Source organism: Microtus oregoni, unplaced genomic scaffold, assembly GCF_018167655.1.
Source record: "Microtus oregoni isolate MIOR12 unplaced genomic scaffold, Mior012 000015F_ref0000493, whole genome shotgun sequence".
NCBI classification, from domain to species: domain Eukaryota; kingdom Metazoa; phylum Chordata; class Mammalia; order Rodentia; family Cricetidae; genus Microtus; species Microtus oregoni.
The window spans coordinates 213,602-241,582 of record NW_024543074.1 but is presented as its reverse complement, the minus strand read 5'-3'; the positions used below and the strand labels follow the sequence as shown (position 1 = coordinate 241,582).

At 43.9% G+C, this 27,981-nt stretch overlaps 1 protein-coding gene across 4 annotated transcripts; it reads left to right on the top strand.

The window, feature by feature from the left end:
- Nucleotides 1-90: 90 nt before the first annotated feature.
- On the top strand, nucleotides 91-27,962 carry LOC121456724 (protein CASC3). 4 transcript variants are annotated; one of them, XM_041665142.1, is made up of 15 exons: nucleotides 91-449; nucleotides 802-829; nucleotides 1,282-1,319; nucleotides 16,420-16,575; nucleotides 16,661-16,812; nucleotides 17,457-17,633; nucleotides 17,810-17,931; nucleotides 18,118-18,495; nucleotides 22,171-22,235; nucleotides 23,117-23,231; nucleotides 23,426-23,524; nucleotides 23,763-23,977; nucleotides 25,341-25,463; nucleotides 25,768-25,831; nucleotides 26,445-27,962. In XM_041665142.1, the coding sequence occupies exons 1-14, from the start codon at nucleotides 222-224 to the stop codon at nucleotides 25,789-25,791; spliced, it is 1,920 nt and encodes a 639-aa protein (XP_041521076.1). In that variant the 5' UTR covers nucleotides 91-221; the 3' UTR covers nucleotides 25,792-25,831; nucleotides 26,445-27,962. The 4 variants fall into 4 exon arrangements, with proteins under 4 accessions (XP_041521076.1, XP_041521075.1, XP_041521074.1 ...); XM_041665141.1 differs by having other exon boundaries at nucleotides 93-449; nucleotides 17,810-18,495; nucleotides 25,392-25,463; XM_041665140.1 differs by having other exon boundaries at nucleotides 93-449; nucleotides 17,810-18,495; nucleotides 26,442-27,962.
- The last annotated feature ends 19 nt before the right edge of the window (nucleotides 27,963-27,981 follow it).

Here is a 27,981-nt window from a genome sequence, read left to right as displayed (position 1 = left end):
CACAGGAGAAATGCAGGGCCGAGCCACGCCCCCTTACATCACCGGTAGACGTAATCTCGCGCTCCCGCAAACGTGCCGCAGGGCGCAGGCCCCGCCCCGCGGGAAGAGAGGCGGCCCGCGCCGGACGTGAAGCATGCCGGGACTGCTCTCGAGCCTCCCGGCAGCCTCCGCGGCGGGCGTGGTGCGTAAGGAGCTGACCAGCGGTGGCCGTTCTCCGTAAGATGGCGGACCGGCGTCGGCAGCGCGCTTCCCAGGACACCGAGGACGAAGAGTCTGGTGCTTCGGGTTCCGACAGCGGCTCTCCGGCGCGGGGCGGCGGCAGCTGCAGCGGGAGCGCCGGAGGCGGCGGTAGTGGCTCGCTGCCTTCTCAGCGCGGCGGCCGCGGCGGGGGCCTGCATCTGCGGCGGGTGGAGAGCGGGGGCGCCAAGAGCGCAGAGCAGTCGGAGTGTGTGAGTGAGCGCTTGCCGTGCGACGACCCGGCAGGGGGCGGGGTGGAGGTGCTGCGAGACACCGGGCCTCCCGGTAGACGGGAAAGTTGTCCCGCTGCGAGTCTGCAGCCACCCCAAGCCCCAGAGATGGGTGGCTTCCGAGCCCGGGCGGTGCTGCGCGGGTGTTGACACAGGACTGGGGCTGGAGGTGTAGGGGATCGGCCTTCTTGATTGTGACTTAGAACGATTTACCTTTCTCCATATCCCTAGTCGACCGTTTGTGTTGAGTCTTCAGTTCTTCACATTTATTTGCGGGTGGGCTCCCCACGTCTGGGAATGACTCCTCTAACCCGTGTCATCTTCTTCCTCTCAGGAGAGTGAAGATGGCATGGAAGGCGATGGTGAGTGGTTTTTAATTTATCATGATGAGTGTTTGGACATAAACTGAGGCCACGCATTTCTAACACTGGGTTTCTCTTAGATTGTTAAGGGTTTTTTGTTTGGTTGTTTGGTTGGGTTTTTTTGGTTTTGGTTTTGGTTTTTTCGGGAGGTGTGCCCAGGAGTGGCTTTTTGTACCATAGTGATTCCGAGCATGGTTGTTTTGGTTCCTTTTTGGAAGGTGACAGGTTGAGTACTCAGAGAACCACCTGCCAATCGCGTAGCTTTTTGTCAGCCATGCCATATACTTCTCCATCAGTAAATGAATAGAGGCCATCATTTTATGTGCCTCAAAAGTTGCTGCCTAAGTTAAGTGAGGATTTTAGCCTGATGCAAAGTGAGCAGTCAGGAATGTAGTTATAATCACTGTTTGTTGTTTACGCCTCCCCTTCACGTGTTTGTGTTTTCCTTTCAGCTGTCCTTTCCGATTATGAAAGTGCAGAAGATTCAGAAGTGAGTGTGATAGATTCTTTTTCCTTACGGTGTAAGTCAGAAAATGTCTTTTAAGAATCTACGTTTGTGTGGTACAAAAATTCCCTGACATGTTTCTATGCCTATGTTTCTTCATTTATGCTTTTAAAAATCTGTTAGAAGCAGGGGGTGGGGGGCGGTGAGCAGTGGTGGCACAAGTCTTTAATCCCAGCTGGGCAGATCTCGGTGAGTTCAAGGCCAGCCTGATCTATGGAGCAAGTTCAGGACGCAGGCCTGTACAGAGAAACCCTCTCTCAAAAAACAAAGACAAAAAAAGAGACGATCTTGTTAAGCTAATGACAGCAACTTGAAGCCACGCCTCTTCAAGCTTTGGATCACAGTGTTAGTTGGTTTATTCTCATCTGAACAAGTGCATGTCTGAGGCAGAGAATGAGAAGATGCTGAAGTCCTTTACGGGATGTTTGACTGTTCACTTTATACTGTCTAGGTTGAAAACACAGCCACTTGGAAACCCCCCCCCCCCCCCCCCCCCGATTCTGTGTAGTTTATGGGGGAAAAAATCCATCCCTTATTTTATGGATAGGGCTTTTTGGTGTCTATGGGAGTGTTTCCCTAGGCAGACAGCATGTTTTGTTTTGATTGGATAAATAACTGTAGATACTTTCAGAATAACTTTGTCCTAGAATTACCTGTCCCAGAATTGTTGAACGGACTCCTGAGTTTTGTATTTTAGCTATGGGGTTATATTTGGGGAGAATGGGATTGTGGGTCAAGAATTTGTTCTATAAATATGTTTGTTTCATTAGTTAGCTTTCGTGATTTGTTTGTTTTGTGATTCTGGAGCTTGATCCTACATGTAGGTGCATGCAGAAAAGGGTTCTACCATTGAGGCTATTACCTCAGCCTTAACCTATAAATCTACTAGAATTTTGACTGTCTTAACATCTTGGGCGATGTAGTAGTAAACATTTCAAAATCCCTACTGTAGAAGAAAGCAGTACTCTAGAAAAACTGAGAAAACAAAATCCCTACTGTAGAAGAAAACAGTACTCTAGAAAAACTGAGAAAAGAAAAGCTTGTGGCACAGAAATCAACTTAGCAAAACATAAATTCAAATAAGGGCTAGAGAGTTGGTAAAGAGGGCCTGAATTCAATCCCTAGAACCACTGTAAAAAGTTGGGTATGTTGGCATGTGTAATACAGGCAGAAACAGATCTCTGGAGCTTGCAGGCAAGCCACAGTCTAGCCTTCTTGTTGAGCTCCACATGCATGTTTACATATGTGCACATTTCTGTACAGGCATACTATTCAAATTCTAGTACTTAGGCAGGGGCAAGAAGATTGTTTCAAGTTCAGGGCCATCCTGGGCTATAAGCAAGACTACCCTGTCAGGAAAAAAAAAAACAGAAAATGAAACTTTTTTTTCTTTTAAAGATTTACTTATTTATTATATACACGCAGTGTTCTGTGTGCCTGCGTGCTAGAATAGGGCACCAGATCTCATTGTAGGTAGTTTTGAGCCACCATGTGGGTGCAGGGAATTGAACTCAGAACCTCTGGAAAAGCAGCCAGTGCTCTTAACCTCTGAGCCATCTTCTCCAGCCCGAAACTTTTTTTTTAAGATTGTTTATTTTATGTATATGTGTGGTTTGCCTGAATTTATATGTGTGTGCTAGGTTTGTGAGTACAGATGGTTGTGAGCTTCCATGTGGGTAGTGGGAACTGAACCCAGTTTGTTTGCAAGAACAGTGAATGTTTTTAACAGCTGAGCCTCCAGCCCCTGATTGTAAGTTCATAGTGGCTCACCATCCTGTTTAGAAAGGAGTTTGGGTGTAATTCTGAGAGCACAGAAAGAAATTACACAGAAGGTTTAAATAAACAGCATCAAGTGAGGGCGAGGCAAGACTACCAACTAGACATTTAAGAAAAAACGCTGGCCAGTGGTGGCGCACGCCTTTAATTCCAGCAGAGATAGGAGGCAGAGACAGGCGGATCTCTGTGATTTCGAGGCCAGCCTGGTCTACAAAAGCTAGTTCCAGGAGAGCCAGGGCTGTTACGTTGGGGGGGGGGGGGACCCTATCTCAAAAAAAAAACAAAAATAAATAAAAGTAAAGTTTCTTAGGAATTAGGTGTCATAATACACAGCTCACTCTGAAGGCAAAGGTGGAAGGATCAAGAGTTTGAGGTCAGCCTTGGCTTCATAGCAAACTCTGTCTCCAAAAAAGGGTTTAAGGGGGCTGGAGAGATAAATGGCTCAGTGATTAAGAGTACTGGCTTCTTTTCCAGAGGACCTGGGTTTAGTTCCCAGCACCCACATGGCAGCTCACAACTATTTGTAACTCCAGTTCCAGGGAATCTGACACTTTTACACTAATGCACGTAAAATAGTTAAATAAATTGTTAAATTAAAAAAAGGCTTAAAAAATCTTTTCTAAGGTAGTCTAAGGATTGAGATTATGGTTCCCTAGACAGCTAGTGAAATAGCAAGATGTGGACCAATGTGAGGATTATATTGATTGGACTAATAGAACCGCTGCCCCCATTAAATTTTGAGGTCTAAAGAAGGAGTCAGTGTCTAGATTGATTAATGGCGTTAATAACTAAAAAAGAGACAATACTCAGGAATTGAGTCGTGGGTTAAGTTTTAGATGGCTTTTTAAGTTTAGTTTTGCATGCTCCCTTCAGCAGCACATAAATTAATTTGTCATGATCCAATGCAGGGCTTGCCCCTATGAGGCTGATGTTCTAACATTAAGCAACCCTCAACCAGGTTTGGGATGTTTTAAGAACAAACAAATCCATTTCTTCTTAAGTTTATAAGACACTGTTTCTCTGTATCCTTGGCTGTCCTTGAACTCATTTTGTAGATCAGGCTGGCCTCGAATTCATAGAGATGTCCCTACTTCTGCCTCTCAAGTGCTGGGGTCAAAGGCATGCACCACTGCTACCCACCATAAGGAGGCAATATATTTTCTTTTGGTTTTTTAGGACAGAGTTTCTCTGTGTAGCCTTGGCTGTCCTGGAACTTGCTCTGTAAATCAGGGTGGTCGGGAACTCACAGAGAACCACCTGCCTCTGCCTCCCGAGTGCTGGGATTAAAGGTGTGTGAAATTGTACTTTTGATAGGATATATCCGTGGCATACCTTTATTGTGTAGGAATGCTGCTGTTGTTGTTTTAATCCCCGTATATGTGACTCTCAGCTCCAGCAGAAAAGGCAGTTCAGTGTTGCTGGCAGTTCAGCCTGGAGAACACTTCTAAAAGCTTTAAGGGGCTTCTTGGTAGATGCCACAGCAAAGGATTTCAGGACAAGTCAGAATGAGGCAGTTAGATGAGGTTATTGATGAAAAGGATAAAGCTGGGCATGGTGGTACATACTTTTAATCCCAGTAGTGGGAGGCAAAGACAGGTGGATCTCTGAGTCTGAGGCCAGCTTGGTCTACTCAGCAAGTTCCAGGCTAGCCAGAGCTACATAGTGAAACCCTTCCAGAAAAAGGAAAGAAAGAAAAAAAATTAATAACAAAACCAAAAGGGGCTGGAGAGATGGCTCAGTGGTTAAGAGCATTGCCTGCTCTTCCAAAGGTCCTGCGTTCAATTCCCGGCAACCACATGGTGGCTCACAACCATCTGTAATGAGATCTGGTGCCCTCTTCTGGCCTGCAGACATACAGACAGAATATTGTATACATAATAAATAAATATTTTTTAAAAATTACTCAAGAAGGATAATCTAAAGAGAATCTAATGGAGGCGTGCCCAGTTGTTTTTATTTACTTATTCTTTATTTTTGAGACAGGGTCTCTTTGTCTACAGCCCTAGCTGGCCTGAACCTTCCTTTTCTTAACCACAGGCTTCTGTCCTTGAATGGAGACCTTTTTTCTTTGGGTACATTGTGCCATGGGGCAGGTGGAGAGGGAGTATTAAAAGGCCCCCATTTATACAGTGGTCGTAAGGAGGGTAGACTTAAGGCATAATTGTTTTAAGACTTATTTATTTTCTATGTATGAATGTTTCGCCTTACATGTTTGTGTGTGTACCACATGTATTTGTAGTGCCCTCAGAGTAAGTCAGATCCCCTTGAATTTGAGTATTGATGGTTGTGAGTTACTATGTGAGTCCTGGGATTTAACCCTGGGTCCTCTGCAAGAGCAACAAGTACTCATAACTGCTGAAATGTCTCTCCAGCCGTTACCTATTCATTTTCATGTAAACTTGCTTTTCCTAAGCCTTTAGAAGAAAGCATGGCTTAGGGTACTGTACCTTTTCTAACATCATAGAGCTCCCTCTTCCCATTTTCCTGTGATGTTAAAAGAATAAGGGAAGTTTTCTGAGGTTTCTTGTTTTCGTTCTTCTTCTTCCCAGCTTGTTCTAGAACTTCCCTGTGCTGATTGATTCGATTTTCTTCTCAGTAAGTCTCTTCTTGCTGTTCATGTTCTAGAAGGAGCTTTGGCAGCTGGGTTAGTGTAACCCTTAGAGTGTACCATAACTTTTCCTTTACATGGTAACCGCTTCTGGGTTCAGCAGTCAGTGACCATTGGTTATTTCAGGGTTTCCCTATCCCTTGGTCCATTTACATCTCTGCTTCCTCCTAAACTGTGTTATGCACGTGCTATCTGTGGCTGTCGGTGCTTTGGTTTATACAGTTAGAGTTGAAAGTTTAAGACATAGCTGGTTAACATAGTTTTGTTGTAAATATTGTCTAAAACTTCGGGGTTTGCTGTCTAGAAGCTGTCATTCCATTTTGAAATTAGAAGAGAAATAAATTGTGTTGCTTAAGCTAGGCGAGTTGGTATTCTTCTGTAATCTCAGATACTTGAGAGGGTGAGTGAGGCAGGAGAATCACAAAGGCCAGCCTGGCAACAGAGTTTTTTTTTTTCTGTTTTTAATTTGAGGCAGGATCTATGTGTACTGGCTAGTTTGGAATTTGCTTTGTTGATCAAGCCTTCCCTGAACTCACAGACATCCACCTGCCTCTCTGCCTTAGCGTATCCTTCATACCGGGCTTCAGAATAAAAATTTGTAAAGGGCCGTGTGGCGGTGGCTCATTCATCACTCAGGAGGCAGAGGCAGGCAGATCTTTGTGAGTTTGAGGTCAGCCTGCTCTACAGAGCAAGTTCCAGGACAACCAGGGTTACACAGATAAACCCTGTCTCAAAAAAAAAAAAAAAATTGAAAAAGGGTTGGGGTTGTAACTCAGTGGTAGACTGTTAAGTATTTTCAAGGCCCTGGATTCACTCTCCAGTATTACAAAACAATCAAAAAGATGTGTTGTAGCACAAATTCTAATTGTTTGTAATAATAAAAATTCGAGTCATATATTAGGGTGTGAAAGCTGAAGGATCAGAGAAGCAGAGTAGGCAGCCATTAGAGAGTTCTACCAATGCTCAGATAAGAAGGGGCAATCCTGTCTCTACTAATCCTCAGATGCATCTGAGCTCCTATCTCCTCCCCCCCCTTATATTCCTCTCTCTGTCCAGCCATATCACTCCTGTGCTGGGGTTAAAGATTAAAGGTATGTGATTTTTGTGTGAGCTCTGTTTCTCTTTTAGACAGATTAAATCTTGTGTAGCCCAGGGTAGTCTTGAAGTCAGAGATCCCTCTGCCTCAGTCTCCTAAGTGCTGGGATTAAAAGTATGTGCCACCACTACCTGGCCTCTGTGGCTAACTAGTGACCTAGTTGTGCACTCTGATCTTCAGGCAAGCTTTATTCATTAGATTACAAACAAAATACCACTACAGTGTGTTACTTCCATTTCCCCCAGAATGGTCCAAGAAACCTTTTTTTTTTTTAAAAAAAAAAAAAAAAAATTGGGCTGGAGAGATGGCTCAGTGGTTAAGAGCATTGCCTGCTCTTCCAAAGGTCCTGAGTTCAATTCCCAGCAACCACATGGTGGCTCACAACCATCTGTAAAGAGGTCTGGTGCCCTCTTCTGGCCTGCAGGCATACACACAGACAGAATATTGTATACATAATAAATAAAATAAATATTTAAAAAAAATATTGTTATTGGGGCCAGGTTTGGTGGTGCACGCCTTTAATCCCAGCACTTAAGAGGCAGATACTGGTGGATCTCTGAGTTTGAGGATACCCTCATCTACACAGCTAGTTCTAGGACAGCCAGGGCTACATACCCTGTCTTGAAGAAAAAAAAACAAAAACAAATTAAAAACAAAAATGAATGAATAAATAAAACAAAAGAAAATACAGAAGGGGCTGGAGCTCAGTGGGAGAACACTTGGTTCAGCCAAGTGATGAGTAAAAGAACAAAGAAAATTTTGATTGAAAGGAAAGCTAGGAGAATATTTTGAGGTCAAGGTGATTTCGTTCTTACTTGTTGGGAGACTCTCTAGTTTAGTTAAAAACTGAAGGAATAAGTAGTAAGGGAAAGGAAAAAAAGTACGTGAGAAAATAAAAGCTGGGAGTAATAGTATTTCCCATCATGCCCTGCTTAGACAAAACTGTCTTAACTAGTAATTACTTGGAGGTGAGAAGGGAAGGTACATACAAAGGAAGTTGGTATTCCGTCTTTGTTTTTACTTTGTAAAATAGGAGGAAAGCCTTCTGTCTTTTTTTTTTTTTTTTTTTTGGTTTTTCGAGACAGGGTTTCTCTGTGGTTTTGGAGCCTGTCCTGGAACTAGCTCTTGTAGACCAGGCTGGTCTCGAACTCACAGAGATCCGCCTGCCTCTGCCTCCCGAGTGCTGGGATTAAAGGCGTGCGCCACCACCGCCCGGCCCAAGCCTTCTGTCTTAAGAGATAGAGTTGGGCAGGCTTCAAGAATGAGGGATTCACCAGAGGCTTGCACTAAGGTTTAAGAAAGCCATTGAAGCCAGGCTGTGTGTCTGGGTTGGATTCCCTACTTTGAGGCTCTGGGAGGCTAGTGCATGATGCCGCAAAAATAATGTCTAAGTTGCAGTGGATATTGCAGATATAGACCCCTGGATATTGGAGATATTGGAGATGTCAGAGAAAATGAGGCATTTGCTGAGGAAAAGTACAGAATTCTTGGCCATAATGCAAGTGTTCTGTCTTAGGGTTACTATTGCTGTGATTAAAAACCATGACAAGAAGCAACATTGGAGGAAAGGGTTTCTTTGGCTCACATATCCCATAGCTGAATTTTTCTTTGGGCCGCCAGCTCACAAAAAAATGGTATGGAAACGTATTATTAATTATGGAAGCTCAGCCTTAGCTTAGGCTTGTTTCTAAATAGCTCTTAGAACTTAACCCGTCTCTATTCATCTGCGTGTTGTCACATGACTCGTGGCGTTTACCTCTCCTCCTACATGTATGTTCCCTCTGTGTCCTCTGGCCACTCCTACTTCTTCCCAGAGCTCTTTGTCCCTAGAAGTCCCGCCTAGCCCCTTCCTGACTAGCTAATGGCCTTTAAGCTCTTTATTAAACCAATCACAGTGGCACATCTTCACACAGTGTAGAGGAATATTCCACAACAGGAAGCCAAGGCAGGAACTCACGCCTGGTAGGAACCTGGAGGCAGGAGGGGGTGGTACAGGGGTCATGAAGAGTGCTGCTTACTAGCTTGCTCAGCCTGCTCTCTTACAGAACTTAGGACCAGGGATGGCACCAACTGCAATGGCCCCACATCAATCATTTAATTAAGAAAATGCTCTATAGGTATGGCTATAGCCCAGTCTTATGGAGGCATTTTCTTTATTGAGGTTCCCCTCTCTCAGATTATTCCAGCTCTCTGAGATTATTCCAAGTTGACATAAAACTAGCCAGTATATCTCCCCATAAAGGAAAGCCTGGGACCAAATGGATTCACTGCTGAATTCTGTCAAAACTTTCAAGAAGATCTACCAGTCCTTAATTTGTCCCACAAAATAGAGAAGAAAGACTGACAGATTCATTCTATGAAGCCAATATTATCCTGGTATCAAAACCAGGTAAAGCCGGGCGGTAGTGGCGCACGCCTGTAATCCCAGCACTTGGGAGGCAGAGACAGGCGGATCTCTGTGAGTTTGAGGCCAGCCTGGTCTACCAAGGGAGTTCCAGGACAGGCTCCAAAGCTACAGAGAAACCCTGTCTCTAAAAACCAAAACCAAAACAAAACAAAACAAAACCAGGTAAAAACATAATAACAAAAACAACAATTTTCTCAGATGAACGAAAATGCAGATGTTTTCAGCAAAAAAAATTGCAAACCAAATTTAGGAACACATTAAGATCATATAGCCGGGCAGTGGTGGCGCATGCCTTTAATCCCAGCACTCGGGAGGCAGAGGCAGGTGGATCTCTGTGAGTTCGAGACCAGCCTGGTCTACAGAGCTAGTTCCAGGACAGGCTCCAAAGCCACAGAGAAACCCTGTCTCGAAAAACAAAAAAAAAAAAATTAAGATCATATATCATAACCAAGCAGTGGTGTGCATGCCTTGAATCGCAGCGCTTGGGAAACAGAGGCAGGAGGATCTCTGGTTTTTTTTTTAATATTTATTTATTGTTGTGTGTACAATATTCTGTCTGTGTGTATGTCTGCAGACCAGAAGAGGGCACCAGACCCCATTACAGATGGTTGTGAACCACCATGTGGTTGCTGGGAATTGAACTCAGGACCTTTGGAAGAGCAGGCAATGCTCTTAACCTCTGAGCCATCTCTCTAGCCCCAGGATCTCTGGGTTTAAGGTCAGCCTGGTCTACAGGGCAAGTTTCAGGACAGGCTCCAAAGCTACACAGAGAAACTCTGTCTCAAAAAAAACAAACAAACAAACAAACAAAAATCAAAACAAAGAACCATACATCATGAACAATGTCTTTCTCCCAGAGGTGCAAGGTTGGTGTGACAGGAGTAAATTAATGAGTGTAACGCACCATGGAAATAAGCTAAAGGACAGTGGATTCTCAGAGAAATTAGGGAAACTATCTCATTCATAGTAGAATTCTTGGCAGATTTATAACTTGTTTCTTTTCAAAAAGAAACTTGTTGCTATCTCTTTAAAAAAAAAAAAAGTACCAAGTACCATACTTCATTGTGCACTACTTGGAGTCTATAGAAAAGTAAAGTGAACTAAAAAATGATGAGACCTCTACAAGAGCTAGTTCCAGGGCAGGCTCCAACGCTACAGAGAAACCCTGCCTCGAAAAACCAAAAAAAAAGAATAATGAGACCTGAGCCAGGTGGTGGTGGCGCACGCCTTTAATCTCAGCACAAGAGCAGAGGCAGGCGGATCTCCGTGAGTTTAAGGCCAGCCTGGGCTACAGAGTGAGTTCCAGGACAATCAGAGCTACACAGAGAGACCCTGTCTGGGGAGGAGGGGAAGAATGATGGCACCTGCGGGAAAGAAGAAAAAGAAGTAGGCTTGGCCCAATGTGGAGATCCCAGGAGGTCTCACCACCTGGGCTCTGTTATATATAGGAGGATCAGTCTCCTTACACATGGTTGCAGATGGAGCCAGACCTCATGTCTATTCCTGCATATACATGAATTTCTCAGAGACTTGTGAGCAATGACTGAAGAGACAAGCCCTGCAGTAAACAGACCTCTGGAGCACTTGATCTGGATGTGAGTCAGTCACACCTCTTGAAAGAAAATGTGCTTTATTCTCTTTTAGTGTATTAGTAATAAACAAATTCCTTTTTTAAAAAAATTGTCTTTATTTTAGGTGCACTGGTGTTTTGCCTGTATGTATGTATGTATGAAGGTGTCAGATCTTGACTTACAGACAGTTATGAGCTGCCATGTGGGTGCTGGGAATCAAACCCTGGTCCTCTAGAAAAGCAGTCAGTGCTCTTAACCACTGAGCATCTCTCCATTCTCCCAATAAACAAAATCTTTAAAATTTATTTAAAATTAGATAAGGGGCTGGAGAGATGGCTTAGCAGTTAAGAGCACTTGCTGTTCTTCCAGAGGACCTGAGTTCAGTTCCCAGTTCCCAGACCCACTTTGGGGTATCTCACAGCCACCTGTGACTTTAGCTCCATGGGAACTGACATCTTTTTCTAGCCTTTGCAGACACTTGTGTCATTGGTTGTTTTATTACTCTTTACTCTTTGGGGTCCCAGCACCCATCTCCCAAATAATCACACACAGAGACTCTAGCTTGACTTTAGCTTGGCTTATTTCTAGCCAGCTTTTCTTAAATTATTCCATCTACCTTTTGACTCTGGGGTTTTCCTTTTCTTCTTTATATTTTTCTTTCACTCTTACTCTGTGGCTGCCTGGGTGGCTGGCCCCTTCTTTTCTCACTCCTTGATTTTCTTGCTTTTAGATCTTTTTTTTTCCCCCAGATTTCTCCTTCTGTTTATTCTCTCTGCCTGCCAGCCCTCCCTATTTCTCTCTCTTGTCTTGCTGTTGGCCATTCAGTTCTTTATTAGACCAATCAGGTGTTTTAGACAGACAACACAGCTTAAAATAATATTCCACAGCACACTTGAACACACATCTTTGGTATTTATTAGTGTAGGGGTGGAACATACAAGGACTATAGGTTTTGAGTCTGATTTGAAGTCTCCTCATCACTCCTCAGTTTTTTTGCCCAGTTAACAAAATTAGTTTTTTTTTCTTTGTGTTTGTGTGTAATATTGGCTCTCACTTTGTAGCCCTGGTTGGTCTGGAACTCACTATGTATAGACTAGACTAGGTTCAAATTCACATATTTGCCTGCTTCTGCCTCCCTAAACTGGGATCAAAGGTGTGTATCATTACTCCCACCAAAATTACTTTCTCAATAGGAATATATAAATTTCCTCATTGACATTCTATTACAGCCTAAAGAGAATGTTGCATAAAAGTTTCCTCGAGGGCTGGAGAGATGGCTCAGTGGTTATAAGAGCACTAGCTGCTCTTCCAGAGAGAGGTCCTAAGTTCAATTCCCAGCAACCACATGGTGGCTCACAGCCATCTGTAATGAGATCTGGCGCCCTCTTCTGGCATGTGGGCATACATGGAGGCAGAATGTTGTGTACATAATAAATAAATAAAATCTTTTAAAAAAAGTTTCCTCTAGTAGTGCTAATACTGTTTTATTTATTATACATCCACGTGCACACATATGCATAGAACAAAAATAATAAATTTCTGGGTCTGGAGAGATGACTCAGAGGTTAAGAGCACTGGCTGCTCTTCCAGAAGTCCTGAGTTAATTCCCAGCAACCACATGGTGGCTCACAACCATTTTTAGTGCCCTGTTCTGGCATGCAGGCATACATGCAGGTACAACACTATACATAATAAATGAAATTTAATAAATAACTAAATAAGTTTCTTTTAAGGTTGAAATCCGGAGAGCATGTGAGTAGAGGAACATAGTGAAGTGTGTACCTACACCAGAAATTCTTGTTTGTCTGCTGCATAACCTAGAATTAAGGAAAGTACTGAATGATTACCATCCTCTGATCCACAAATAGAAGGAAAACAATGTGATTGCAGAGCATGAGAAGAAGGAAGAGTGCTTGTTAAGTTGTAGATAAAGACTGGATTGTCACAGTGCAGGTGTAGTGAATCTCCTTTAGTTCTCCATGTCTTTTCTGAGAATTGTTACGCAAAACATCCAGATGAGGAGTGGCTTAGAGTGTCAACAAGAAATAGAAAGAATGGAAGAGGAATTAATTGGTTTGTTTGTCTAGGTCAACTAGGCAAGCTTAGCTTTATTTGAAAAAAAAAGGGGGGGGGGTAGAACACTGAAAGCTTCTAGCCTAGCCAGGACTGTTACATGGTGTCTTTGACCAGGTCCTGGTAGGCTAGCCTGAAGTGAGAAGGCAGTCTGATTTAGGTGAGGTGCCAGGTACAGTAGGAGAACAAGAGACCAGTGTGCACACATCCAATCGGTGGTAGAGGTTTAACATATGACTAAACCACCTTCCCTTCAGCCCATTTCTTTAAACTTGCCTCTGTAATCCAGTTAGGTCTCCAAAGCATCAGATTTAGAGAATGAGAAGAGAGTATGACCATATTTTAAAGTCACTGCTTTTCCCTATGTGGAGCTGGCCATACCTTCATTTCTTTCCCACGTTAGTGTCGGAATGATAGCCCCACTCCTGCCACAGCTTTGGCTGCCTTCAAACTCACAGAGATCTGCCTGCCTCTGCCTCCCCAGTGCTAGGATTAAAGGCGTGCGCTACCACCAACTGGGAAGACCTAACATTGTCAGGATCTGTATTATTCAAACTTGTGTGTTAAGAGAGGGAAAAGGAAAAACGTGTGGTGGCTCACATATTTAATCCCAGCACCAGGAGGGAGAGGCAGGTTTGAGGCCAACCCCAACTACATGGCAAGATCTTGTCTTAGAAAAGAAGGGAGTGGTAATGAGGGAGTAATTGTTCAGAGTGCACTCATGCATTGTTCATTTTCATTTCTATGGCAGCTGGTTCTCTAAGATTTTCCAGATAAAAATCTTAATTTTAGGATGTTATTGTGGATGGTGTTTGTTTTCTCTTGGAATCTCGTGCTGTAGGAGATTCAGTACTCCTATCATAGACATAAAAAATACAATCCTAGGGGCTGGAGAATTGACTCATCAGTTAAAAGCACTAGCTGCTCTTCCAGAGGTCCTGAGTTCTGTTCCCAGCAATCACATGGTGGCTCTGTAATGGGATCTGATTCCCCCTTCTCATGTGTTTGAAGAAGGTCAATCATACACATGAATGAATGAATATTTTTAAAAATGTAATTTTAGAAGCTGGGCATGGGAGTACATGCCTTTAATTCTAACACTTGGGAGGCAGAGGCAGGCAGATCTCTGTGTTCTAAGCAACCATTGATCTATAGAACAAGTTCAAACCAGCCAGGGCTACATGGTGAGACTCTTGTCTCTAAACAACAACAAACTTGTGTATGACTTGGGCCTGTAATGCACATAACTTAGTAGTTAGTGCTGTCTTGCCTGTTTGAGGACCTGAGGTTTGATTCATAGTAAGGAGGGGGAAAGTTAGGTCATTACTGTAAACAAGCTGGAGCTGTAGTTCAGTGGTAGAGTAAATCTATAAATACTCAGGCCCTGGATTCGATCCCTATCTCCACAAGAGGGAGCATGGAGACCGAGATTACTCAGTGAGTAAGAGTACTTGCCATAAAGCCTGCCAACCTGAGTTTAGTTTCTGGAATCCACATGTGGAAGGAGAGAACTGACTCTCAAATTGTCCTCTGACCACAGGAGCCATGGAAAACATTTGTCTTCATGTTTTCTTAGTCTGGTGATAGTTGGAGGTCCTAGATTCAAAAGAACTTTGTTTTGTTTATTTTGTTTTTTTAAGATAGGATATTAAGGTGATGGCTAGCGTTGAACTCTACCTCCACTTCCTGAGTTGCTGGGATTATAGGTGTGTGCCCCCTCAATGAAGCTACATAATCAGAAAGATTGGTAATTTCTACTCTTAATCCCTTTTTTTTGTTTTTTGAGACAGGGTTTCTCTGTAGCTTTGGAGCCTGTCCTGGAACTAGCTCTTGTAGACCAGGCTGGCCTTGAACTCACAGAGATCCACCTGCCTCTGCCTCCCAAGTGCTGGGATTAAAAGCATGCGCCACCACCGCCCGGCTCTTAATCCATTTTTTAAAAGCAGTTGGTTCTGGGCTGGAGAAATGGCTCAGTGGTTAAGAGCACTGCCTGCTCTTCCAAAGGTCCTGAGTTCAGTTCTCAGCAACCACATGGTGGCTCACAACCATCTGCAATGAGATCTGGTGCCCTCTTCTGGCCTGAAGGCATACCTTCAGAGAGAATACTGAGAATACTGTATACATAATAAATAAATAAAATCTTTAAAAAAAAAAAAGCAGTTGGTTCTGTTGTGTGTGCACATGTATGTGTGAGCATTTGCCGTGGCATTCATGTGGAAGCTAGAGGAGTGGGAGAGGTTCTCTCTTTGTACTGTAGGGTTTCTGTAGCTCAAACTCCAGTCCTTATGCTTGGCAGCAAGTGCAGTTACCCATTCGCTGAGCCATCCTGCCAGTCTCCTAAAGCATTTTGAGATGATAAAATTCTCAACTTAAGACAGAGTACTATTATTAAACACTGTATGTTTAAGACTTGGAAAGGAGCCAGTGGTGGCATATGCCTTCAGTCCCAGTGCTTGAGACACAGAGGCAGGTAATCCTCTGAGTTTGAGGCCAGCTTGGTCTACAGAGCTAGTTCTAGAACAGCCAGAGCTTCACAAAAAGACTGGAAAAGGAGAGAAGGCACTATCAAGTTAGTCTTCCATCTCTAACCCCTGACTCCTTTCCTTAGATACCATTGTTAAAATTCCCTACTTGTGTGCTACAGCACTATTTCTAAGGACATATGTGCATATTGCGCTTGTGTCTATTTTAAAGAACCCTGTTCTCTAGACGTTTGCTTAAGATATTGGCTTAGGTCAGGTGGTGGTGTTGCACACCTTTAACCCCAGCACTCAGGAGGCAGAGGCAAGCAGATCTCTGTGAGTTCAAGGCCAGATTGGTTTACACAGTGAGTTCCAGGATGGTCAGAGCTATACAGAGAAATCCTGTTTCGAAAAACCAAAAAAAAAAAAAAAAGAAGAAGAATATTGGCATAGTGTATGTATGCTAGAAATTGATCTCAGATCCTTGCCATGCTAGGCAAATACTGTATCTTGGAGTTAATAACCTCAGCCCTTGTAATGTTTGTTTTATTTTTTATTTAGTGTGTGTGCATATGTGTATGGAGGACAGAGGACAGCCTCAGGTATCATTCCTCAGAGCTATCTTTTTTTTTTTTTTTTATTTTTTCAGACAGGGTTTCTTAGGAGGACCAGAGACTCATCATTTAAGTCAGGTCAGCTGGCCAACAAGCCCCAAGAATCTCCTGTGTCTCTTGAGCTCTGGGATTGCAAGTGTATACTACCATGTCTGGCTTTGTACATGGGTGCTAGGCTTAGGTCTTCATGCTTTTGTGGCAAGCATTTTATCAACTGAGATATCTCCTAGTCCATGTTTTTTGTTTTTATGAGGCAGGATCTCATGTAGCACAGGATGGCCTCTAACTTAATATGAGCTGAAAGTGCTCTTGAACACGTGGTCTTCGTGTCTCTTCCTCTCCACTGCTGGGATCGTGAACATGTGCCACCATACTTGTAGTGCTTGCTTCTCAGTCTTACACTGTAGTCAACGTTTGCCAGGAAATGTTTTCTTATCTTCAGATCTCATCCCCATAGTTAACAAAAACACTTTTTCAGGGTGAAGAAGGAGAATACAGTGAAGAGGAGAACTCCAAGGTGGAGCTGAAATCAGAAGCAAATGATGCTGCTGATTCCTCAGCAAAAGAGAAGGGAGAAGAAAAGCCTGATAATAAAGGCACTGTGACTGGAGAGAGGCAAAGTGGGGATGGACAGGTCAGTACGCAGCATAGTCCTCCATTTGGGGTTGGCATAGGGCCTCTCAGCTCCTTGGAAAAGTAAGGAGTCCTTTATCTTCCAGGAGAGCACAGAGCCTGTAGAGAACAAAGTGGGTAAAAAAGGCCCTAAGCATTTGGATGATGATGAAGATCGGAAAAATCCAGCCTATATACCCAGGAAAGGGCTCTTCTTTGAGCATGATCTTCGAGGACAGACTCAGGAAGAAGAAGTCCGGTAACAGCCATCTTACGCTATTCTTGCTACTGGCTAGCTTGTGCTTAGTGTGTGTCAGGTGCTTCGATGACTTCTTTACCTATATCGTTTCCTTTACTACTCAGAACATTTTAAGAGAAGTGTTATTATTCCTCCTGTACAGGTGAGGAAAGTGAAGCTTGCAGAATTTGCTAACTAGTTGCAAGGTATAGTGTCATGCACTTGTAGTCCCAGTACCCAGGAGTCTGAAGCAGTTTGGTTATAAGCTTGGGTGCAGCTTGGCCTACTTAGTGAGACCCTGTCAAGCAAGAGGTGGATGTGGTAGTGTGACTCCTGATCCCAGCTCTTGGGAGGCTGAGGCAGGATCTCAGAGAGGTGGAGTCAAGGCCAGTTTTGTCTACATATAGCAGTTTCCAGGCCAGTCGGAGTTACGTGGTGAGGCCCTGTCTTTTAAAAAAAGATAGAAAATGTTTGGGAACTGTTGATGATAAAGAAGCTGGGATCCAGATTCAGAGTGATCTGTCTCCAGATCCTAAACTATTACACCTCTGCTGCCTTTAATCTGTGACTCCGGAGATAGAAAGTTTTTATAGGCTACCATTTTAGTAGAGAGATAATTTTAAAGTACTAATTATCTCAAGACACCTCTGTTTGGTTTGGTCCAGACCCAAGGGACGTCAGCGAAAGCTATGGAAGGATGAGGGCCGCTGGGAGCATGATAAGTTCCGTGAAGATGAACAGGCCCCAAAGTCCCGACAGGAGCTCATTGCTCTTTATGGCTATGATATTCGATCCGCTCACAATCCTGATGACATCAAACCCCGAAGAGTCCGAAAACCTCGGTAAGGAAATTCAGGAGCCTAAATTACTGATCTTTCAAACCCTTCTGCTTTTCTAAATGCATTTCTTTCTTTTAAGTGACTAAGTAAGTATGGGAATGACACAACTCCCTGAGTCTCCGTGTAGATATGTGGAGGTCTCTTTTCTTACATTTTTCTTTACAATTTTACTGTTTCAGATTTGGAAGTCCCCCACAAAGAGATCCAAACTGGATTGGTGATCGATCAAACAAGTCCCATCGCCACCAGGGTCCTGGGGGCGCCCTACCACCAAGAACATTTATTAACAGGAATGCAGCAGGTACTGGCCGCATGTCTGCATCCAGGAATTATTCCCGATCTGGGGGCTTCAAGGAAGGTCGTACTAGTTTTAGGCCTGTGGAGGTTGGTGGGCAGCATGGTGGCCGGTCTGGTGAGACTCATAAGCATGAAGCTAATTACCGGTCGCGGCGTCTGGAGCAGACTCCTATGAGGGATCCATCTCCAGAACCAGATGCTCCATTGCTTGGCAGTCCTGAGAAAGAAGAGACGGCCTCGGAGACACCAGCTGCTGTTCCTGACACTGTACCACCAGCTCCTGACAGGCCCATTGAGAAGAAATCCTATTCCCGGGCAAGAAGGACCCGGACCAAAGTTGGGGATGCAGTCAAAGCTTCTGAGGAGGTTCCTCCTCCATCTGAAGGGCTCACTTCAGCAACCACAATCCCAGAAACAACTCCTCCTCCAGCTGCTAAGACTGGGAACTGGGAGACTCCGGTAGATTCTACCACAGGTGGACTGGAGCAAGACGTGGCACAGCTAAATATAGCAGAACAAAACTGGAGTCCAGGACAGCCTTCATTCCTGCAACCACGGGAGCTTCGAGGTAGGCCTTGCAGCCTGGGTCTAGATTTTATTGTGTTACTGGGACGTCCCTTTCAGCAATGTAGTGTCTGACAGAAAGCTCCCTTTCCTTCACAGAGCCAGTCTTGTAGATTCCCGGTTAGCCTGTCCCACTGTGTACACACACTGTTGGCCATCAGTCCTTAGCGCCTTCATCAAGATTCATTTTCTCCTCTTGCACAAAGAGGGACAGAAGATAGATAGCATCTTCAGACTGTTTGAGCCAGTGTTACATGTTTCCTAGAGACATTAGAACTATATATAATGCTGTGCTTTGGGGTATTTGAAATGTGGCTAGAAGGAAGAATTGAATTTTTAGTTAATTTTAAAAACACATATAGCACTGAGAAGTGGTGGCGCACACCTTTAATCCCAACACTCAGGGGAGCAAAAGCAGGTGGATCTCTTGACTTTGATGCTAGCCTGGTCTACAGAGTGAGCTCCAGGATAAGCCAGGGTTACACAGAGAAACCCTGTCTCAGAAACGAAAATAAAAGCCATGCAGCTAGCAGGTATCATGTAGTTTTTGAAATGTAACCCAGACTTCCTTTTGGGGGGTGGGGGGAGATTTTATTTATTTTTGTGTGTAGGTGTTCTGCCTACACACGTCTGTGCACCATGTGTGTAAGTGCCCACAGAGGCTAGAAGAAGGCATCAAATCCCTTGGGAATAGAATTATAGGTGGTTGTGAGTTGCCATATGGATGCTGGGGATTTAACCCAGGTCAGGAGCAGCCATTGCTCTTAACCACTGAGCCATCTCTCTGGCCCTCTAGGCCAAACTTAAAAATTGAAAATCTTCATGAGCACTGGGAATTTTGGCACTCTACTTTGATACAGGTGATTTTATTTTAATTATTTTAGTTTTTGAGATTATAATTACATCATTTTCCCCTTCCCTCCTTTCAAAGCCTTCTATATCCTCCTTGCTCTCTTTGAAATTCATCAGCTCTTTTTTTTAACTTGCTACATGCATATATGTATATACATTTATATTCCTAAATATATAATTACCCTGCTTAGTTGTTACTTGTGTGTTTTTAGGGCTGACAGTAAGAGTATTGGCTCACCAGTTGGTGTGTTCTTCCCTGGGAGAAAGAAGACTCTCCTACTCTCAGCATTTCTTTAGTTGCTTATAGGTCCTTAGATAGTGGTAAAGCCTGGTACGTTTTTTCACTGTCCACTTAGGCATGTCTGTTGTTGTCCTTGTTCAGCTCATGTCTGTGAGAATTTACAGGTGTAGCTTCTGAGGATACTAGAAAATACGTGATGGGGGAGTGATTTCTTATTAATAAAGAAACTGCCGCAGGGCGGTGGTGGCACACGCCGTAATCCCAGCACTCAGGAGGCAGAGGCAGGCGGATCTCTGTGAGTTCGAGACCAGCCTCTGGTCTACAAGAGCTAGTTCCAGGACAGGCTCCAAAACCACAGAGAAACCCTGTCTCGAAAAACCAAAAAAAAACAAAAAACAAAAACAAAAAACAAAACTGCCTAGGCCCATTTGATAGGCCAACCCTTAGGTAGGCGGAGAAAACAGAACAGAATGCTGGGAGAAAGAAGCTAAATCAGAGAGTCGCCATGATTCTCACTCCCAACACAGCCGCAAGTTAAGATCTTCCCTGGTAAGCCACCTCGTGAGCTACACAGATTATAGAAATGGGTTAGGTCAATATGTAAGAGCTAGCCAATAAGAGGCTGGAACTAATGGGCCAGGCAGTGTTTAAAAGAATACAGTTTCCATGTAATTATTCCGGGTAAAACTAGCCTGGTGGCGGGATGCAGCCCCGCCGCTCCTATTACAACAAATACAATCTCTCAGAAAACTCTGATCCTTTGGCTCTTAAACTTTTTCTGCCCCCCACTTCCTCAGCAAACCCTGATTCTTAGGTGTGGAAGTTGTTATATAGATGTATCTGTTGGGACTGAGCTCCAAAACTGCATTTTGACTGGTTGTGGTTTTCTGTAATGGTCTTCATCTGTTACAAAGAAAAGTTTCCTCGATGGGTGGTCATTTATCTGTGGGTCCATGGACAAATACTTAGAATGAAGTTAGGGATTATGCTAATTTAGTAAAATGGTGGTTGTAGGTTCTCCTCCAAGATCCCTGACTTCTCTACCTTGGCTAAGCTTCCAGTAGCAGGCATGGTTTCCCTCTTGTTGAGTGATCTTTAGTCCAATCCGAGAGCTGTTGGTTACCACCAAGCTTTGTGTGCCACCACCGCACTCTTGGGTTATCTATCACCCTGGTTATCATTGTGCTTTGTAGATGTTTTACCTGGGTATTGTTGATTTCGTCCTTCCTTTGGAAACTTGCATGGTGTCTTTTGTTACCATAAAAGCTAGTTATCAGGGAAGAAGCTTTTAGGTCAGTTTTAGCTCATAGGCCTCTGGGCTTTTACATGTGATTTTTGAGCACCAGAAATTAGTATAAGCAGTATGATCCTAGAGTTGGTTGATCTCTGGACAGAGAAGTATAACGTTTTGTACTGATACTTTACTATCTTTGGGAGAGTGTATAAAACATTTCTTTTAAATAAAAAAAATTTTTTTTTTTAATTTTTTAGGTTTTTTTGAGACTAGGTTCCTCCATGTTGCTCTGGATGTTCTGGAACTAGCTTTGTAGACAGGCTGGCCTCAAACTCAGAGATCCGCCTGCCTCTGCCTCCCAAGTGCTGGGTTTAAAGGAATGCACCACCCCACCACCCCAATCTTATTTACTTATCTATCACCAACTGAGTGCTAGAAATCAAACCTGGGTCCTCTGCAAGAAGGACTCACTAGTGCTCTTAACCATTGAGCCATGTCTGTATTCTAAGTAATTTTTATACAGTATGAATGTAATGTCTTGGGGCTGGAGAGATGGCTCAGCGGTTAAGAGCATTGCCTGCTCTTCCAAAGGTCCTGAGTTCAATTCCCAGCAACCACATGGTGGCTCACAACCATCTGTAATGAGGTCTGGCGTCCTCCTCTGGCCTTCAGGCATACACACAGACAGAATATTGTATACATAATAAATATATTTAAAAAAAAAGAATGTAATGTCTTCCTCATAGCTAGTGTTGTTAGAAAACATTTGGCCCTGCACTTTATAGTATATCTACTAATGTGCTTATTTTATCCTCCCAAAGTTCCTATATAAAACCTTATTTAGTAGGAAAAATTTGAGCTTGAGTTTATTTTCCAGTCTTTTTTCAAGGACTTTGTTGCTATAATAAAGATGTTGGGCAACAGGAGCACATTTTCAAATGCTAGCATTGACAATAAGCAGACAGTTTAAAATAATTTATGTGTATGTGTGTGCACTTGAAGTTGATGTGTGTGCACTACAGGCAAGGGCATTGAATTCCCCTAGAACTAGTGCTATAGATGGTTGTAAGCTTCCATGTGGTCGCTGGGAACGGAGCCCAGGTCCTCCTCTGCAAGAGTGACCAGCAGACATTTTTAAACAGAATTGTGCTAGTTTAAAAGAAGAGAAGAATGCCTTTGTTATTTTCTTTTCTTTTGGTTTTTCAAGACAGGGTTTTGTCTGCCTCCCAAGTGCTGGGATTAATGGCATGCACCACCACTGCCCAGCTGCACTTATTATTTTCTTGATGGTACCTTTGACTCCTATTCACATACATCTGCATTCAACCAGTGACTTTTTTGGTGTATTACAGGTATGCCCAACCACATCCATATGGGAGCAGGACCTCCACCTCCATTTAACCGGATGGAAGAAATGGTACAAAAATGGGAAGAAGGAGGATTGGGACTGTATATACTCTGTGGTAGAGAATGCATGAGACCCTTGATTCAGCTTCCAATACAGTCAAAAAGAAGTGCCGAGATAGAATCTCACTGTTTCGCTCTGGCAGGCTTGGAGCTCCCTATGTAGAATAGGCCGGCCTTGGACTCAGGGAGATCTGTCTCAGCCTCCCAGCTGAAAGGTGTATACCACCATGCCTGGACCTTAGTTACTGTGACAGACTAACATGACCAAGGCAACTTATAAAAGAATGCATTTCATTGGGCTTCCAGTTCCAGAATACTAGAGACCATGATAGCAAATCAAAGACATGGCAGCAGGAACATCTGAGGGCTTACATTTGATCCTAAAGTAGAAGCACAGAGAGCACACCTGGAATGGCCCAGTCTTTTGAAACCACAAAGTCCATCCTAGTGACACACCTCCTAATCTTTCTCAAACAGTTCCACTAACTGGGGACAAAGTTTCCAAATGTGGATTACTCATTGAGACTGTCACACTTGTTCACTATTAAAAACCACAATAAGTTCTTTTTATTGTTCAAGATGGTCTCTTGTCTCTTATTCTTTAACAGACTGGCCTGGAATATCATATATAGTTCAGATGGGCTTCAAACTCAGTCCTCCTGCTTTGATTCCTGAGTTCTTAGGCTTAGGCTATCATGCCAGGCAATAGAAGTTTGGTTTTTCGAGACAGGGTTTCTCTATGTCACAACCCTGGCTGTCCTGGAACTAACTTGCTTTGGCCTTGAACTCACGGATATCTGCCTGCCTCTGCCTCCCGAGTGCTGGGATTAAAGGCGTGCACCACCACCGCCCTGCTTCTTCTGGAGTCTTAACCAAATCTCTTTATCTCAGGGTGTCCAGGGTGGTCGAGCTAAACGTTATTCGTCCCAGCGGCAGAGACCTGTGCCAGAGCCCCCTGCTCCTCCTGTGCATATCAGCATCATGGAGGGCCATTACTATGATCCATGTGAGTTCTTTCTTATTGTTGGGTACCTTTCTTGTCACTGTAAAGGGAATGAAGTGCTCAGCCTTCTACTTCACAGTGGTTATCCCACGTTGTCTAGTTGCTGTTTTCTTCATATGGAAGAGTTAGAATATCAAAGGTCTGCAGGACCGAAAGAGTTGCTGATGTGGTATGAAGGTTTGTGGTTTATCTTACAGTGCAGTTCCAGGGACCAATTTATACCCATGGTGACAGCCCTGCCCCACTGCCTCCACAGGGCATGATTGTACAGCCAGAAATGCACCTTCCTCACCCAGGTAAGCTTGCATCCCTCTTGTATGCTAATAGTGTGCAAGAATCTGTGTTGGGGACTCTACAAACCCTACCTTTCCAGCACTGTCACGCTATCCAGTGATGCTGACCACCCTGGCTCAATTTTAAGTCCATCTTAAGGATTGCAGTCTAACCTGTTATGCTTGGTGGTCTAATTTAAGGCATTCTGTGGTAAAAGGTGGTATCCTCTTTTACAGTTTTTGTTTGTCTTTCTTTGCTCAGGTTTACATCCCCATCAGTCACCAGCACCTCTGCCCAATCCGGGTCTTTACCCGCCACCAGTGTCCATGTCTCCAGGACAACCTCCACCCCAGCAGTTGCTTGCTCCTACTTACTTCTCTGCTCCAGGTGTCATGAATTTTGGTAACCCCAGTTACCCTTATGCTCCAGGAGCATTACCTCCTCCTCCTCCTCCTCATCTGTATCCTAACACACAGGTAAGATGCCTAATGTTCTAGGTATACATCCTTTATGTCACACAGGATTGGGGTGGGGGAAAATGTTAAAAGAGTTTTACAAGCCGGGCAGTGGTGGCGCATGCCTTTAATCCCAGCACTCAGGAAGGAGGAAGAGACAAGTGGATCTCTGAATTCTGTGAGTTTGAGGCCAGCCTGTCTACAGCAGGAGTTCCAGGTCAGGCTCCAAAGCTACAGAGAAACCCTGTCTTGAACAATTTAATGCCACTGATTTTCCTGTGTGGCATTAGGATGCCCCCTGGTGGTCAGAAGCTGGAAATGCAGGTTATGTAATGTCTATCTTTGCTTCTTATTTTTTTGTTGGTGTTACATTTTTTTATGTGGCTTTATTGGCCTAGCAACTTGCCACATAGACCAGGCTAATCTCAAATTCACAGAGACTCACCTCCTCAGTGCTGTGGTTAAGGGTTTGTACTACCAAGTGTGACCTTGTTTTTTGTCTCGGTTTTTCATTTTATTTATCTATCTATCTGTCTATTTGAGGCAGGGTCAGTTTTTCTTTTTGATTTTTTTCGAAACAGGTTTCTCCGTAGTTTTTTTTTTTTAAAATATTTATTTATTTATTATGCATACAATATTCTGTCTGTGTGTATGTCTGCAGGCCAGAAGAGGGCACCAGACCTCATTACAGATGGTTGTGAGCCACCATGTGGTTGCCGGGAATTGAACTCAGGACCTTTGGAAGAGCAGGCAATGCTCTTAACCACTGAGCCATCTCTCCAGCCCCCTTCTCCGTAGTTTTGGAGCCTGTCCTGGAACTAGTTCTTGTAGACCAGGCTGGCCTCGAACTCACAGAGATCCGCCTGCCTCTGCCTCCCGAGTGCTGGGATTAAAGGCGTGTGCCACCACCACCTGGTAGTTTTTCTTTTATTTATTTATTTATCTATTTATTTATTTGTTTGAGGCAGGGTCTCACTGACGGGGAATATATATGATCCCCCCAATCTCTGACTCCTAAGTGGTTACGAGAACCATACCTGTTTTCTCCTTTCCTTCCTTCCTTCCTTCCTTCCTTCTTTCTTTTCTTTCTTTCTTTCTTTCTCTCTTTCTGTTGATTACGCATACAGTATGCTGCTGGCATGTATGCCTGCAGGCCAGAAGAGGGCACCAGATCTCATTACAGATGGCTGTGAGCCACCATGTGGGTGCTGGGAATTGAACTCAGGACCTTTGGTAGAGCAGGTAATGCTCTTAACCACTGAGCCGTCTCTCCAGCCCCATCTTTTTGTTTTTGTGACTAGCAAATGTTTTCTGTTTCTCCTAATTTGGGTTAATTCTTTTTTTTTTCTCCTGGCTTATGGGGTCCTGGCATATGGGGTCCTAGGCTCCATCACAGGTATATGGAGGAGTGACTTACTATAACCCTGCCCAGCAGCAGGTGCAGCCCAAACCCTCCCCACCCCGGAGGACTCCCCAGCCAGTCTCCATCAAGCCCCCTCCACCTGAGGTAAGTCTCATTCCCACACTTTAAGCATGTGGGCTTTCTCTGATTCTCTAAGGGGTTTCTCTTCCTTTTACAATATGTTTATATGGAGGTCTTTTTTTTTTTTTCCTTGTTTATTTTAAGACAGGGTTTCTCTGTGTATCCCTGGCTGTCCTGGAACTTGATCTGTAGACCAGACTGGCCTTGAACTCAGAGATCCACCAGCCTCTGCCTCCCGGAGTGCTGGAAGACATTTGCCACCATGCCTGGCTAATGGAAGTCTTTTTTTTGTATGACATGATAACAAATTACAATTTTTTTATTTCAGGTTGTAAGCAGGGGTTCCAGTTAATGCCGAGTATGTAACTAATTAAGTGTGACATCGTGAGAAAGTAAGTGCCCAGTGTACCATGACGCTCAAACTAGTTCTCACCACCATACATTACAGTCGTGAGATAGCTCAGGAAAATTGTTTTATGAATGCATTGGGCAGAATTGAAGAGAAACCATCTCTACCTTCAGACTTTTGTTTTGGAAATTAAACAATAAAAATACAGGAGCCCAATCTAAACTAATGAAGGGCAGAAAAAAATCTGAATTTAAGTTGTTATAGCCAAAGAAGCCAATGCTAGGGATTCTAGAAGAGTGGGTATGAGGCTTTTTCAGAGCTTTGGAGGAGTATGGTCTTTGTTTAGGAAAAAAGATCTTACTATATATCCCTAGCCAGCTTCAAACTTTCCATCTTCCTGCTTCTACCCCTGACTGCTCAGATTACAGGTGTGGGCTGCCACACCTGACTCCAGGATATTTTTATTGTTGTTGTTTTGTTTTGTGGTCATTAAAACACATTATTTAGAAGCTGAAGGTGTAGCATGTTCAAGATCTCAGACTTGATCCTTGGTGCCAAATAAACCGCATTATTTAGAAATGTGGCCTTCTGAGAAGGCTAATATAAATGCCCAAAGTCCACTGACATGCACTTCTTCTCTTTTTAACTCTCAATAGAACAGGAGAGGTGAAAACTCGGAGGAGAAGAAAAATGTGGGGTGACCCTGCCAGCCGACAGTTGGAGGAGAAGAGGCCCTCTTCTCTGAGGACAGGCCTGCTAGAGAGAGAAGAAACCTCCACTCTTCAGTTGAGCTGCCTGGACTCAGGGGAGCAGAGACTGGACAGCCCAGGCTTCAGAGTCTAAATTCAGAAGCCTGCATCTCACTGTTGTTTACTTTCTCCCCAGAAATTCAAGTGTCTTCTGCTTCCAGGGAAGTTCCTTCCTGCTTATTTGTTTAAATGTTCATTTTTAAAGCCTGACTTAACCTTTTTTAAATTAATATTCTTGTTTATTTCTCCTTTTCCCTGCTCCGCCCGCTGACTTTACATGAAACAAGTTCATTCTGGTTTACTACCCTTTCTGGAGTTCCTTTTGACTCCTCCCTGACTCCCACAAATTGAGACTGTATCAACCAAGTATAAAAGTAGCTGGCCTTTTTCTTGTGATTCGTCTTCATTAGTCTCTTAACTCCTCTAACCCTATGGAAGCTCTCTGCACACAGTGTTCCACTGTAGAGGGGAACTCAGAGTGGGTGAGCGGGAGCCCTTGTTTGGGCTTATAAATCTGAGCCTCCTTCAGTACCTCTATACTGATGGGCTTCAGTCCTCCATAGAGGTATAATCTCTGTTGTGGAGAAAGAACAAACTGAATGCTTTTGTGAAAAGGGAGGGTGGAGTGAGATCCTCTGCACGATTAGGGGAATGCATGGCGAGTCCTCGGGGCTGTCTTTGAGGTAAGTGGAATTAGTGAGCCCTGCTTCTTTTCTTTACATCCCTTCTCCTACGTCCCCTTCCCAGTTGCTGTGGGCCAATACATCTCTAGAGACAAATACTATCCAGCAGTCTGTCTGCCTTGTCTTTGCAGTTCTTCTCCATGCCTTCCCTGCTACAAGTGTGTTTAGATGTTACTACTTACTTTCCCCAAATTCTGCTCCTCTACTTGCAAACAGAGGCTTTAAAATCCTGCACTTCAGTCCTAAGGAAGCAAGTTACCTTCTGGGCAAAGGCTCTCCCTCCTTTCATTCCTCTCTATGGCACTGAACCACATCCCCGTGCCTGTGTGGAAGTCTGTTACTGCAGCGCTGTGCCTGCCAGGGTTCCTACAGAACCTGAGGGAAAGGTGATGCTGCCTCTCCCTAGTAATGTGTCTGTTTTTGTTCTTCCTCCTACAGCTGGCCTAACTACTCTTGAGTCAGGGTGGGGTTAACCCCCAAGGAGGAAATAACTAAGGGGTTCTTCCAGGGGTAGCTGGTGGTTGTGCCTTTTATAGGCTTCCCTTTGCCTTAAACCTGAAGGTGTTTCCTCAAGCCTGTGGGCAGCATGCCCAGATTCCCGACTTAAGACACTGTGACAGTTGTCTGTTGGTCCACCGTGTTTACTGCAAAGATTTCGCCATGTGTGTGTGTTTGTCACTGTTTTCAAGGGTGCACATTTGTGATCAGCAGTGTGACTTGGAGATAATAAAATTTAGACTATAGATTTGACTCTGTTGCAG